At 38.5% G+C, this 12,820-nt stretch overlaps 1 protein-coding gene across 5 annotated transcripts; it reads right to left on the bottom strand.

Moving 5' to 3' along the window:
• Nucleotides 1-10: 10 nt before the first annotated feature.
• Nucleotides 11-12,346, bottom strand: Tty (tweety). 5 transcript variants are annotated; one of them, XM_083109229.1, is made up of 9 exons: nt 12,007-12,346; nt 5,013-5,227; nt 2,943-3,215; nt 2,315-2,649; nt 1,692-2,123; nt 1,498-1,599; nt 1,054-1,293; nt 303-496; nt 11-150 (listed from the first exon to the last, which is right to left on the bottom strand). In XM_083109229.1, exons 2-8 carry the CDS (start codon nt 5,148-5,150, stop codon nt 325-327), a joined length of 1,692 nt encoding a protein of 563 aa, XP_082965355.1. In that variant the 5' UTR covers nt 5,151-5,227; nt 12,007-12,346; the 3' UTR covers nt 11-150; nt 303-324. The 5 variants fall into 5 exon arrangements, with proteins under 5 accessions (XP_082965355.1, XP_082965348.1, XP_082965370.1 ...); XM_083109222.1 differs by having other exon boundaries at nt 12,147-12,346; XM_083109244.1 differs by having other exon boundaries at nt 1,201-1,293; nt 12,147-12,346.
• Nucleotides 12,347-12,820: the final 474 nt, after the last annotated feature.

Here is a 12,820-nt window from a genome sequence, read left to right as displayed (position 1 = left end):
GACCCCTCTTTAGATTGGCCAGATTCTTCGGATCCAGCGTTTGCGTCTTTCGAGAGTCCTGGAAAGTGGCAAGGTGCGCGGGTCCGTGCGAATTGTGAGACAGGGTACCGGTGAAGGACGCCACGCTGGGCGTCCAAGGTGGTTCTCTACCTGTGTAACATGAAATGTGATGTGTCATTTCAATTTTAATCGCAAAGAATCAGAAAAAACAATTAGCTGGAGAAAAAATATAGACTCTCATCAACACATTTCGTTTAAATCCACCGAGAATGCATACGTATTAAGCCTTTTTTTATATTTACCGGGCCCTGCGGGGGCGTGCCCTCAGTAAAAGTCACTGGATTCTAGCGTTTTGCACTGTTTGCTCAGAGTCGCGTACTGGCCAGGTTGATCTCCGAGTCCAGAACGGTGCTCAGCTCGTCCACCCGTTGATTGCTGATTATGCTGAGATGATTTATGATCCCCCCCTGCTCCGCTCCCGTTAACACCCCCACCTCTGTAAATGGCGAGGAAGAACAAACCAAGTTGCAGCATTATCTTTGTTTTACATAATGACCGATGTTAGCTTATCTAAACATAAATCCAAATTCAATCACGCCTGCAAAACCGTCTATACATTATATTCACGTTGATAAAAGATTAGGATTACAAAGCGCGCTATTCTAGTTTTGTAACGATATTATAAAAGCAATCAAAAGTGTTTGCTAAGAAAAATATTAAATTTGTTCCTAAATATGCTATGTCTCGCGCAAAAACACTGAAATATTTAAATAATTAAAAAACATCAAATATAAAATCAAGACAATTATTCATATGCAATATTATCACACTTTATCTTACGTATATTCGTTAAAAGCACTAATGTAAAAATATAAATTCGATGTAAATTCGATATGATTTTTTTTAATGATGGTAAAATTATATATGATTAAAGCAACATTCAAAGGAGACGCACTGAATCTAATATAATATTTTAGCGCGATGTTCATCGATTTTTGAATTCAATTAGCTAAATAAATTAGGGAGAATAAACTGAAAATCTCATGCACAAACTTTAACATGCTCTCGTGCAGTTGACGTGCTCGAGCAGTCGCAGTAGCGTAGGACGGTGGGGGCGGCGTTAGCAAGAGAGGCTGCTTAATCGTATTATGAGTGCCAAGAGCATTCGAATTAAGCGTAGGGGCTGTAGGCGGGTACGACCCTTGGCCTCGAAGGGTCCGCGCTGCTATCGCTTGCGAGGCTGCCGACGGTGGTAAGTAAGGATCTTGTTCATCGACTTGATGGTAATCCCTTCTGGAACAAACGCATCATTGATTACGCCTTGTCTAAGTCAATCCAGCCGATACCACAAGAGTTTTCTTAAAATAGAATACGAACGATCCCATGGTATCTGCTGAAGCGTGAAAGATAAAAAAAACTTGACCGCAATTTTTATATAAAAATAAAGTATCTTGAGATCTGCAGATGTTTAATTTTCATAAACATCAATACGCTTACCGTTTTCGTATATATATCCATGTATGCGAGTCCACCCAAACCAGTACAGTGAACAAGAGACCTGCGGCTAAACTGGCTATTAGCATAAAGCTTAATCCGTACCTAAAACATATTGCGGAGAGAGTTATTACTGTAAGAGAAAGTTTTACATATCCATATTCAGCGTATAAAATCTATTTAGGATATCAACTTACAATCCCAAGTGGCATAAACTCTTAGCGGCATGAACGTATTGCTTGTGCAGAGGTTTGCAGTCGAGTAATGTGGCCAGGCCCGATACAAGTCTGTCTACAGTATTAACATCCGTGGACAAGCTGCTGAGCTTTGGCTGGAGTTGCTGATCCTTAAACAGTTCTATTGCTAATCGAGTCACGCTATTCAAATTGTGCCTCATGTTTCCCACCGCACGTTGCGCGTCCCGTAATCTCTGCGTAAATGGATTACTGCGCGTATTCTCGCAATGTGTGTAGTACGAGAGTACCTCGGAGGCTAAGGTCGACGGTACGGCTTTGCTTAGATAACCGTCGGGCGATACACAGAGATCACCTAGTGCTACAGAAGTGGCCAGGTATAAGGAGGCCATGAGCCAAGAGACGATTACCGCAAATAAGCCGAATACGGAGAATCTGAAAAGAAATTCTGTCAGAATGACTTCGTTTTGACTTCACATCTGTAACGTGCACAGATGTAATCTCTCTCGAATAATAATTAATTAATAATATCAATTTTTAATATTTTGCTCAGGAATGTGTACAAGATAATTTTAAATAAAATTGAGATACTAGATAGGTTGATTTCCATTTTTAAAGAAACGTACGTTATGAGGACGCATCTAGAGTGCCGTGCAACACCGACCACCAGAACCACACAAAGAACAAGTAGAGCGCTCAAGACTGCCATAGTGATAGGCCATCTTAATTGCTCGATCTTCTCTCCCATTCCGATGGCGCCAGCGAGACTGATACCGCTTAAGGGCTTTCGTATCTCGAAACTCCGATTTACAGCGATGCTCGTGTTTTGCTTCATACCGTTAAGTGCCACCAACAGCCAGCCTAACATAGTTTTATTGCTGACCGGAGCGTCGAATTCGTCACCCAGGGCGGTCAATTGCGGTTGCACTTTTTTCTTCAGAGTCGCTTCTATAGTGTCAGTCTGAAAAAATGTATAATTATGACATGCAGGTAAAAATACGACTCTTATAGTTGATTGTTTAAACTATAGTTGAGCCAAGATTCTCAATTTATATATTTTCTATTAAATATTGAGAATATTTTTCAATGAAATATCCATCAAAAATAGGAATTTTACAAATATATGCCACATGAAGTTATTTTTTCACATAAGAATTCAAAGTATTAAAGCGATTAACTATTCAACACTTATCAGAATGTTTTATTACTATGATAAACAAAATACAACCGCAAAATACTGCGCAAGAATCAGACCTGATTTCTGACGCCCATGAGGATTCCATCGACGTTCTTCGCCGCGGCTACTAGTTGCACTAAACCATTGTGCACGTCGTCGTTGCCATAAAGACCAACAGCAACTGCTCCACTACAGAGCAACGCTAGGATGGCCAAGGAACACTTTAATGCGGTTATCGACTTCTTGGGGCGCGGCCTCCGGTCGCAGCATCTCGTTACCAAATAAACCAACAATACCAGCAACGTTAAGATTAACCAGGCTGCAGGAATACTTCCCAATATCCCGAGGCTCTGAAAAAAAATTGCATCCAGTCATGGTCTTTTTCTCTTTTTCTCGTGTATATATTTTTTTTTACAAAAAAAGATCTGAGACTTTTTAATATATAAAATATAATTTTATGCATATAAAAGTCATTTTATAAAATTTTATAAAAGTTAACACACAAAAATGAGTCATGAGTCTTTAGATTATGAAGTAAAAATTTTTTCAAAATTAATAATTAAAATTAAATTAAAATTTAATTAGGAGAGAAGTTCTCCTCTCTCTCTTCTTTCTCTATCTCTCTTTCTCTCTTACATTCTTGGCCTCGAGAAATTTCGGTTACGCGTGCTATCCAAATAAACAACGTCCAAAAAATTGGATGCACGCCAAGATTTGTTCATTTCCGCTACTCTCAAAGATGCTCGTGCCAATAGCGTTATCACATCATCGTGCATCGTCGAGGACTGCATTGTGACACCATTCCGGACGCATTTTACGCATTTGCTTTGTGCGCGAAACTGCGCTTAGGACCACCTCGTAACTTTCATCCGCTCCTCTTCTTTTCCCAAGATGTTTATCTCGTTTCCCGGCGACTTTTAACTCCGCCGATCCATCCTGCTGAGCAAGCGCGACGGAAACGTGCGCCGAGACCAAGTTTCAAAGTCGACTCGGGGGTTCCGTTCCATGAATTCGTCGACTTCGACGGGGAAAACGTGACTGAAGAAAGGGAAGGGCAAGAGAGAGAGAGAGAAGATGAAGAAAAGACAGAGGGTAATATGACGGGATACACCCGAGCACGTTGCCCCCCCGTTCGCGAGTTGCCCCCGAGGCGCATTATGCGAAAGCCTTTGTGCATTGTTTGAGCTTTCCCAGCCATTGTGCTTTCCTACTGTTACACGCGGCCTGGATTCTTGCGCGCTCACGCTCGTGGCATCCACCTGCCTGTCGTGTGTTTTCGGCCTTTTTTTTCCTTCCCTTCTGCCGGCTTCTCGTTCTCCGTTTTTCCTTCTTTTTTTCTGCCTTTCTTTTTGCGTCTTCACCGTGTTACATCCTCGCCACGTCCCGTCACCGGTTGGCTTCTCCCGGACACGTGAATCGTTTTTTTCCTCCTTCTTTTTCCCCTTTCTCGTTCCTGGATGTTTCCTCTCTGAACTTCTACGTCCATGTCCATGCATCGCAAATCTACAAGCTGACTGTAATAATAATCCATAGTGGCCTTCGCCCCAAAGTGGCTAAGGGAATACCTCGCGGGAAATTGTGATTTTGCAACACCAAGGTGTTGGCATCAGAAAATAGGGGGTATCATACTCAAACGGGATTCTCAATTAATGCACGACCGCTCGTGCAAAATGTAAACTTGAGCATGAAGCAAATTACAAAATATTGAAAGAATCGAGGGATGAGAGGACCGACACCAGAAAGAACACTCTCTTGAGTTACATCAGGGGGAAAGATGTTGTTTCAAATATTTATATCAATTACATGTATTTGAAGTACATCCTCCAGCGAGATTGAAAAGCTGATACTCCCCAAGAGAACATTTCAACCAGCGCGCACACACACATTGATTTTAATAAAATATTTATCTTGAGACTCTCTAGGGGTTCGCACGCGAAATCCGAATCCTCTCGTCGAGTAATTCGTTCATCGATCCAGGCAAGAGACTTAAAAGCTCGGGTCGATTAATCGGGGACGCACTTTGTTTCCAATCAACGGAGGTCGGTTCGTTCACCAGCAGGATGCTGAGGGGATCTAATAGTAAAATCATGCCCCAAAAAAAAGTCAAGTCGACAATCTTCATACATCTGCGTCCGGGGAATGCCTACCTCCAAATAGATTTCGGAATGCGGGTTGAATGTGTTATTGACCGAGTGTAGAGAGACGTTGAGGTGCGGCAGACTGTGAAAGATCCTCGCGTATTGTGGTACCGTGTACTGCTCCGGAAGCTGCTGACCGCCCGCCATTTTGCCGGATCCTTATCTGCCAAAAACCCTTGTCGAGAACGTGCCTCCTACTCGTCAAGACATGCTACGCTCGAGCGCTGTAATTGAAAAATCAGAGATCAGTATATTTCCGAGAATATAATATTCGGAAAAATCAATATTAATGTGCAACGAGATACTGTGCAAATAGAATCTGGATTTCGTGCTAATTTAAATTTAAATTACCATTTATAATTAACGTTTATGTAGTTATATAATATGTACTCTATAAATTGTATTACATAATTCATTAATATATATGTTACATGATTTATTACTTTTTATATACTTTTCATTCGATATCTAAAAATTCCGTAGGAAAAAAGCGAGCTATTAATATATTATATATTTATTTTTCCTTGTTTTATCTTTTATTAAAAGTGATAAAACATCAAATCACACACACACACACATACACACACACACACACATACACACACTCTCTCTCTCTCTCTCTCTCTTTCTGCTTTTTAGAATAAATACCGAAGATAATTCAATATTTAATTAATAAGTATATTATTCAAATATTATTTATTAATATTTAATTACACATTTTCATAAACTTGCAAAAAACTAAACTATTTCTTCGGAGAGACGTACAAGAATGTCCTACTTTATTATCTTTTGACAGATATGTCAGGTGTTCTAACAGTCCAATAAAAATTTAAAATGTCTCATAAAATTCAAAATAATTGCTTCGAAATATTGCAACACATTAATACACTTCCCATCATTCTTCATTTGAATTAAAATATTATACAACAAAGTAATTCAAATATCAATTTTTTAATCGATTTCCAGAGAATGATCTTGTAAATAAATTAATAGAAAATTAATTTGTGGGTTAGAAAAAGATAGAACTAATTTATTAGCGATTAAATTCCTTCCATTTGATCTACGTTGATCCCATTAACTTCTCGCACAATATTTCTGCAGTTTATCGAAGAAAGTTACTCGCAATTTAAACGTCAAATCTTTCGCTAAAGAGCCTCATCGAGAGTTTTAATTTGATTATTTCGTATTAGCATATTGTGTGTGCTCCCGCTCTTTCGTTGTGAGTCATACGATTCAATCTCGGTTAAATACGTGGATGTCACTCAGTGTCGCAAAACGTTTTAACGTAGTGATTCAACTCTTCCGTAGTGGAATCAACGCGCGCTTAATTAATGAAGTCTGCGCCAGAGCCTGGACTCCCCCTGCCCCTCGTCCCTCTTGCTCTATTGACATCGCTAAAGATTTTCCAAGATGCTTTTTAGTGCTCAAATCGATTGAAGCGGATTTAATGAGCTATTATCGCTTAAAAACTTTTGCAAAACTTAAATGTTTTTGTGAAAAATCTCTTTCGTGTACGTCTACTTGGTATGTATGCTTATTCAATTTAAGAAAATAAAAACTTGAAGTTAATAATGAGAAACGTACAACAAATTGTGATGTAAAAAGCTGAGGAATACAAAACAACAATTATTTTCTGAATTAATAGTCTGTCAATTAAAACAATTTTAACAATAATAACAGACTCTGAAAAAAAAATTTATGTACATATGGAAATCAACTTTAATTTTAAATCTCTCTCTCTCCCTCTCTCTCTCTCTTTCTCTATTATTGTGTAAGCTTACATTAAACTTAAGAAAATAAAAACTTAAAATTAATAATGAAACGTACACTAAATTGTGATATAAAAAACTGAAGAATACAAAACAATTATATTTTGAATTAATAGTCTCTCAATTAAAACAATTTTAACAATAATAACAGACTGAAAAAAATTTTATGTGCATATGGAAATACAATTTTTATTTTAATTTTAAATCTCTCTTTTTGTGTATGTCTATTATTATGTACGCTTACATTGAACTTAAGAAAATAAAAAATTAATAATGCAAATTATGATATAAAAAGCTAAGAATTTAAGAGTATTTATTAAATATATATAAAAAAAATTGCATTATCATTTTTTTGCAATCTTGATAATTAAAAAACTAGAAAATTTAACTCGGAATAAAAATTGCCAAGTTTGAGCAAACTCAGAGAAATCAAAATGAGCTTTAAATATCTCGTCATAATTATAAGAATACGTTGATAAACTAATAGCGGGAATGCGTGGGCGCACGTTTATTTTCGTCGATTGAATAAATAAAACGCCTACGTAGAAGGATGGAATCTTGATCGGAATAGAATTCCCGTAATAGAACTGCGAGAGAATTAATTTATCGTGTGTGTACGAGAACCTGTTCGAATATATTACAGTATTAAACATGATTTGAATCGGGGGGGGGGGGGGTGTCTCCCCCGACCGATTAGAGCGTATATAACATATATTTTATATATTTTATACGTCGTCTACACGTTCTATATCGAACTCCTGCAGACGAGCAACAAATACCTATCTCCGTAATAAATATACCGCGGATCGATAAAGTGCAATGTACACATACGGTTTATTAACCTACTTTCCTGATTCCATTCTATCCGTACATCGTAAACTCACAACACGCTTCTTCCCCCAATGGACTCGATAATACATTCAAACGAGGAAATCTATAATAATATACGTGCTCCTTCATATCAACATTATGCTATCAACGATCTGAAAATACGCGAACCGAAAGAAAGTTCCTTGATTCCTTCAATCAAAATATCACGATTCGATAAGAAAAAAGAAAGCCTCTTGCAAGGGATTGATAGAAAAAAATTAATCAATTAAATTAAATTAAAGACGCAATAATAATAATAATAATAATCGAAATAAATCGCAATTCGCGACAAATGCAAATAATCGTAATCGAGCTGCAAACGAGTCACTATTAAATATTACGCAAGAACCACGAGCGGTTCCGTCACTCGATGGTGATTTTATCGGGCTTAACGTATAATAATATCCGATTCGCGCAGAGAAATCTTTCGTACTTTGCATTTTACGTCACCGCCGGAGCACGAGCGGTTATTCATTCTCGTCCGATAAAAAAGCGGCAATTTTATCGCTGGAAACGCCGCAAGAAGCCATTCGCGAACGCCATTCGCGACGAAGGGACTACCCGGTGTATATATCGTGTACGTGCGTCCATATTTTTATTCATATATTTTTATGCCATGCCACATGCGTGCGTCAACGCATGAGGTAGGAATAAAGCCATCGCCAATCGCGTCGCGGTTTTAAATGAAGATTATTACGCGATCGTTCACCTGTCACCTGCCTCGATCTTTTATTTTCACCTCCTTTATTTATTTATTTTTTAGCAGCCAAGTATTATTCATTTGCAAAGACGGAATGGATTTATTTCGTTCATTTACAGCGTGAAGAATGTCAGAATAATTCCGGTGCCGTGTTATTTTAAAATTCGACCGATTCTCTCTTCCGCTATTTAATATAATTTTAACGACGTATTATTATGTAATTATGTAGTCATCTGTAATTATATTAGCTTCGTTCGGTGTATGTATTTACATACACTTTACTTTGCAAGTCAAAATTGTAATTTCAAAACCAAAAGATTTAAAAACTGAAAATTAATTGTTATCAGCTGTGCTAATCTGCGCAATAATTAAGTCTGATGAAAAATCGAAAGAAAAATTATAGAATTATATAATATTAAAAATATAAGAATATAAAATATAAAAAATAATAAAATAATATATAAATAATATAAATAATAAAAATAGTGAGCAAAGAAAGATAGAAATTTATAAATAAATTCCTTTAGAAATCTATTAATAAAATATCCACAGAGTTTCCTTAAGAAATTTATTAATAAGATCCACAGTTTCTAGGCTCAATATTTTTCTTTAGAGCAACGAACCGAATCCATTATTACAGGACTACGTTGTTCACGTCGTCCGCGTTTTTTGTAGCTTCATTCTTTTTCCTTCCTCTCGAGCTATTCACTACGCCTGTTTCGTTCTAAGTGCATAAAATGTAGAGCGTGCATGTAACGCGAACGGAGCTCCCTAGTAATATCGAGTAAAGCAGAGACCATGTTGCTTTGTCACGAGAATGTAAATGTAAAAAAGGGAATTTTGCGAAATTTTTTTCTCAAGCCAAATAGGTTATTTTGCAAATTTACGATGCATTTATGAATAAATTTAACAGAACGCTTTTGTCGTCACATCGCTTTTGCCTCTTTTCTAAATAAGACACGTTGTTGTTTTGGCATAGGATACCTTAAGGTGCTTTCCATTTAGCGACACAAATCGACATAAGCGTCATTCTGTCTTTTCTCAATGATTAACGATGAATATCAATGAATAATAAAGAATCTGTTTTTTTTTTCAACATTGGTGAATAATAAAGATGGAATGACGCTTGTGTCGTTAAATGGAAAGCGCCCTTAGTGAAGGAGCAACTCGGAGCAGCCTGATTTTCGGCATTAAAACCTGATAAGCGTCATTTTTCTCAATGAATAACAATGAATATCAATGAATAATAAAGAATCTGTTTTTTTCTTCAACATTGGTGAATAATAAAGATGGAATGACGCTTGTGTCGTTAAATGGAAAGCACCCTTAGTGAAGAAGCAACTCGGAGCAGCCTGATTTTCGGCATTAAAATCTGATAAGCGTCATTTTGTCTTTTCTCAATGATTAACGATGAATATCAATGAATAATAAAGAATCTGTCTTTTTTCAACATTGGTGAATAATAAAGATGGAATGACGCTTGTGTCGCCAAATGGAAAGCGCCCTTAGTGAAGCAGCAACTCGGAGCAGCCTGATTTTCGGCATTAAAATCTGATAAGCGTCATTTTATCTTTTCTCAATGATTAACGATGAATATCAATGAATAATAAAGAATCTGTCTTTTTTCAACATTGGTGAATAATAAAGATGGAATGACGCTTGTGTCGTTAAATGGAAAGCACCCTTAGTGAAGGAGCAACTCGGAGCAGCCTGACTTTCGGCATTAAAACCTGGTAAGCGTGTCTGTTGCCGACCAGAGCGTGTCGTGAATCGTGAATTGCGCGCGCAAAAAAGTCATCGACCGATCTTTCATAGTCGTTTGGTATCGCGACATGCAATTGCTCGCGATCGATCGACTATAACGCGGCTATAACGCGTCGTCTATAGAGCCTGTCTCTCGTCGATGACTCTCGTCGAGAGACGGGACGTCCGCATGTGGTTTCTTCGCACGCTCGAGCACGTTGTCACTTTGAAAAGATTGAGTTGAGTCTCGTTACGCGAGATTCGTGCGTCTCGAGCACGTGCTTTCCACGAGATCGAAGCGCGATCAAAGCGAACGGAAGTGACACGGAAATGATAAATCTTGTTTCGCTTCGAAAAAAATGACGATAAGAGTGATTGATAACGCGACATTTTTTAATTTCCACGAAACTTTCCACGCACGTTCAACATCGAAATATTTCACGTAATATTCATTATATCATATTATTGCAAAGTTAACGTTATGTAAATTGGCGAATGTAATAAATGTGAATAAATATTTAAAAATGATATTTAATGATCAAATATGTAATGATTAAATATGCAAAGTATATAAAATGTGTGCATGTGTAAGACGTGCAATAAAATCTCTCCGGACGAATATTCGGGCAAAGATTTTTAATATTTGAAAAATTGATGTCGAATACGAAATTAAAAACTGCTTTCTATATAAATTAGGAATTTTGGAATTATTTCGCGAATAAATATGTGTATAATACTTTAATTATTAAATATTTATTTTTATTAATTTCATTTATTTAGTAAAAATAAACGGGAAATTTACCTTAGTATGTCAAATTTAACGCTTCGAGAATTGGAGTTTTATGTTTCATTTTTCAAAAAATAACGCACACACATGTGAACGGTACTTTAATTATTAAATAAAGTAAAGTATGTAAAAAAAATATATCGTGGAAAAAATATATCTTTTCAGCTAAATGTTGACCAGGAAATTTTTTAAATTTGAAAAACTCATATATCGAAAATACGAAATTAAAAACTAGTTCCTTAGGGTCATTTCCATTGAAAAAGGACGCGCACACATGTACGCGTGTCTCCAACAATTTTATCGCGAGAGACTCACACTCTTGAGTTAGATCTCAGAGTATCAAGGAGGATACACGTGAGATCTTGCACTTGAATGATCGCGATCCTAGATCCCTCAGCGTATTTTCGACCCGTGTTGTCGAACCCGGATCGGTGCACGCTATCGCACGCTAAAAAGTCATCGACCTATCGCGTATAATCGTTAACATCCGCCACCTTCAATCATATCGCCTCGTACTCCTCGTCATCGTCGCAGAACGATGACGATGACGTTTCTCGTCGCAAAGACAACAAGACGGACCCGAGGAAGACCCCGCTCGATACCCTCCTCTAGAGGACGAGTTATCCGCGTCCCATGGTCATCGCCGAGGCTTCCGCTCTCTCGGCGACGATCATGTGAGGCGTCTTAGGCTTTTACGGGACACTCGGCCCACGCTACGCAACATCTGGCGAGGTTTCCTCGGTTCCGGGAGACGAAATCCAGCCCCCATGCACTTCATCCGACAGCCTCTCTCTTTCTCTCTCTCTCTCTCTCTCATTCGCTCTCGCATACATGCACACGCACACAGCCGAGTTGGAGTAGTGTATTCTCGCACCCACACACTGTCGCCCCCAGTATGTACCGTGTATCGATCCCCGAGAGTACACGCGAAGACGACAGTGAGCGCCATCAGGCTCCTCTGTTTCTCTCCTTCCCTCTCTCTCTCTCGCTCTCCTATGTATATACTATATATATCATCTCTTTCTCGCTTATCTCGAGAACGGGCAGGCGCTGCCTTTGTTGCATACGAGGCGACCATGCTGTTACGTTACTCCAGGGCACTTTACAAAGCACACGGGGTACGATATAACGTACCTAAGGGCGAGTCCGCGAGAGAGCACGGGATCCTCGCCGGGCGGATCACCTGGTGTGGGTGACGGGGATACTTGACGACACTCGGCGACTCTCGTTCCGAGATGCATGAACGATCGACGAGTCGAAGTGAGAATTCTTACCTCGATTTTTTTTCTCAGTGACAAGCCCGTGTACGCTCGCGCACGTAAACGCGACCAGCGACATACAACGCACACGTGCACACCCGACGACGGCCCGAGTCCGACTGACGAAGGGGTGGGGCGGCGTTGCGGCCGATCTTCCTTCCCCCCGCCTCTCTCCTCCCACCCTACCTCTTGCTGCACTTGCGCGAAGGCCTTCCGCTCGCAGATGCGTTCGGCTTCTCTCGTGCACTCTTGTTTGCACTTGAAACGAGATGGATAGATATGCGTTCGAGCGAGCGAGGTGCAGAAGCAGCAGCTTTAACGAACAGATGCCGCACGAAAATGGCGCGAATAATGAATTAACGGGCTAAGAAGGTCCAATATTTTCTTTCCATCCCGATTATTAAAAATCTTCCTTCTACTTTTTCTTGTTAAGTGACATTATAAGGTAATTAATTAAGAAATTAATTCAGTAATTAATAAATTATGCACGTACACATCGGTTGTTGAAGCACCCAGCTCCATCTAGTTGCAATGCATTAATATTGTAACATAAAACTGTCGATATATACGTCAGCTACGGAAAGATAAATAAGATAATACAGAAAAAATCGAAATGTAAAAAATATTTATAAGCTTATTAGTAAAAAAATTTTTTTTTTAAATTGCACTATAAATCGTGTAAATAAATA

Source organism: Camponotus vicinus, unplaced genomic scaffold, assembly GCF_025532165.1.
Source record: "Camponotus vicinus isolate PSW18456_S1 unplaced genomic scaffold, iyCamVici1.0 SCAF_1, whole genome shotgun sequence".
NCBI lineage: Eukaryota > Metazoa > Arthropoda > Insecta > Hymenoptera > Formicidae > Camponotus > Camponotus vicinus.
The sequence above is the reverse complement of the archived record's forward strand: the minus strand, read 5'-3'. Positions and strand labels throughout refer to the sequence as shown.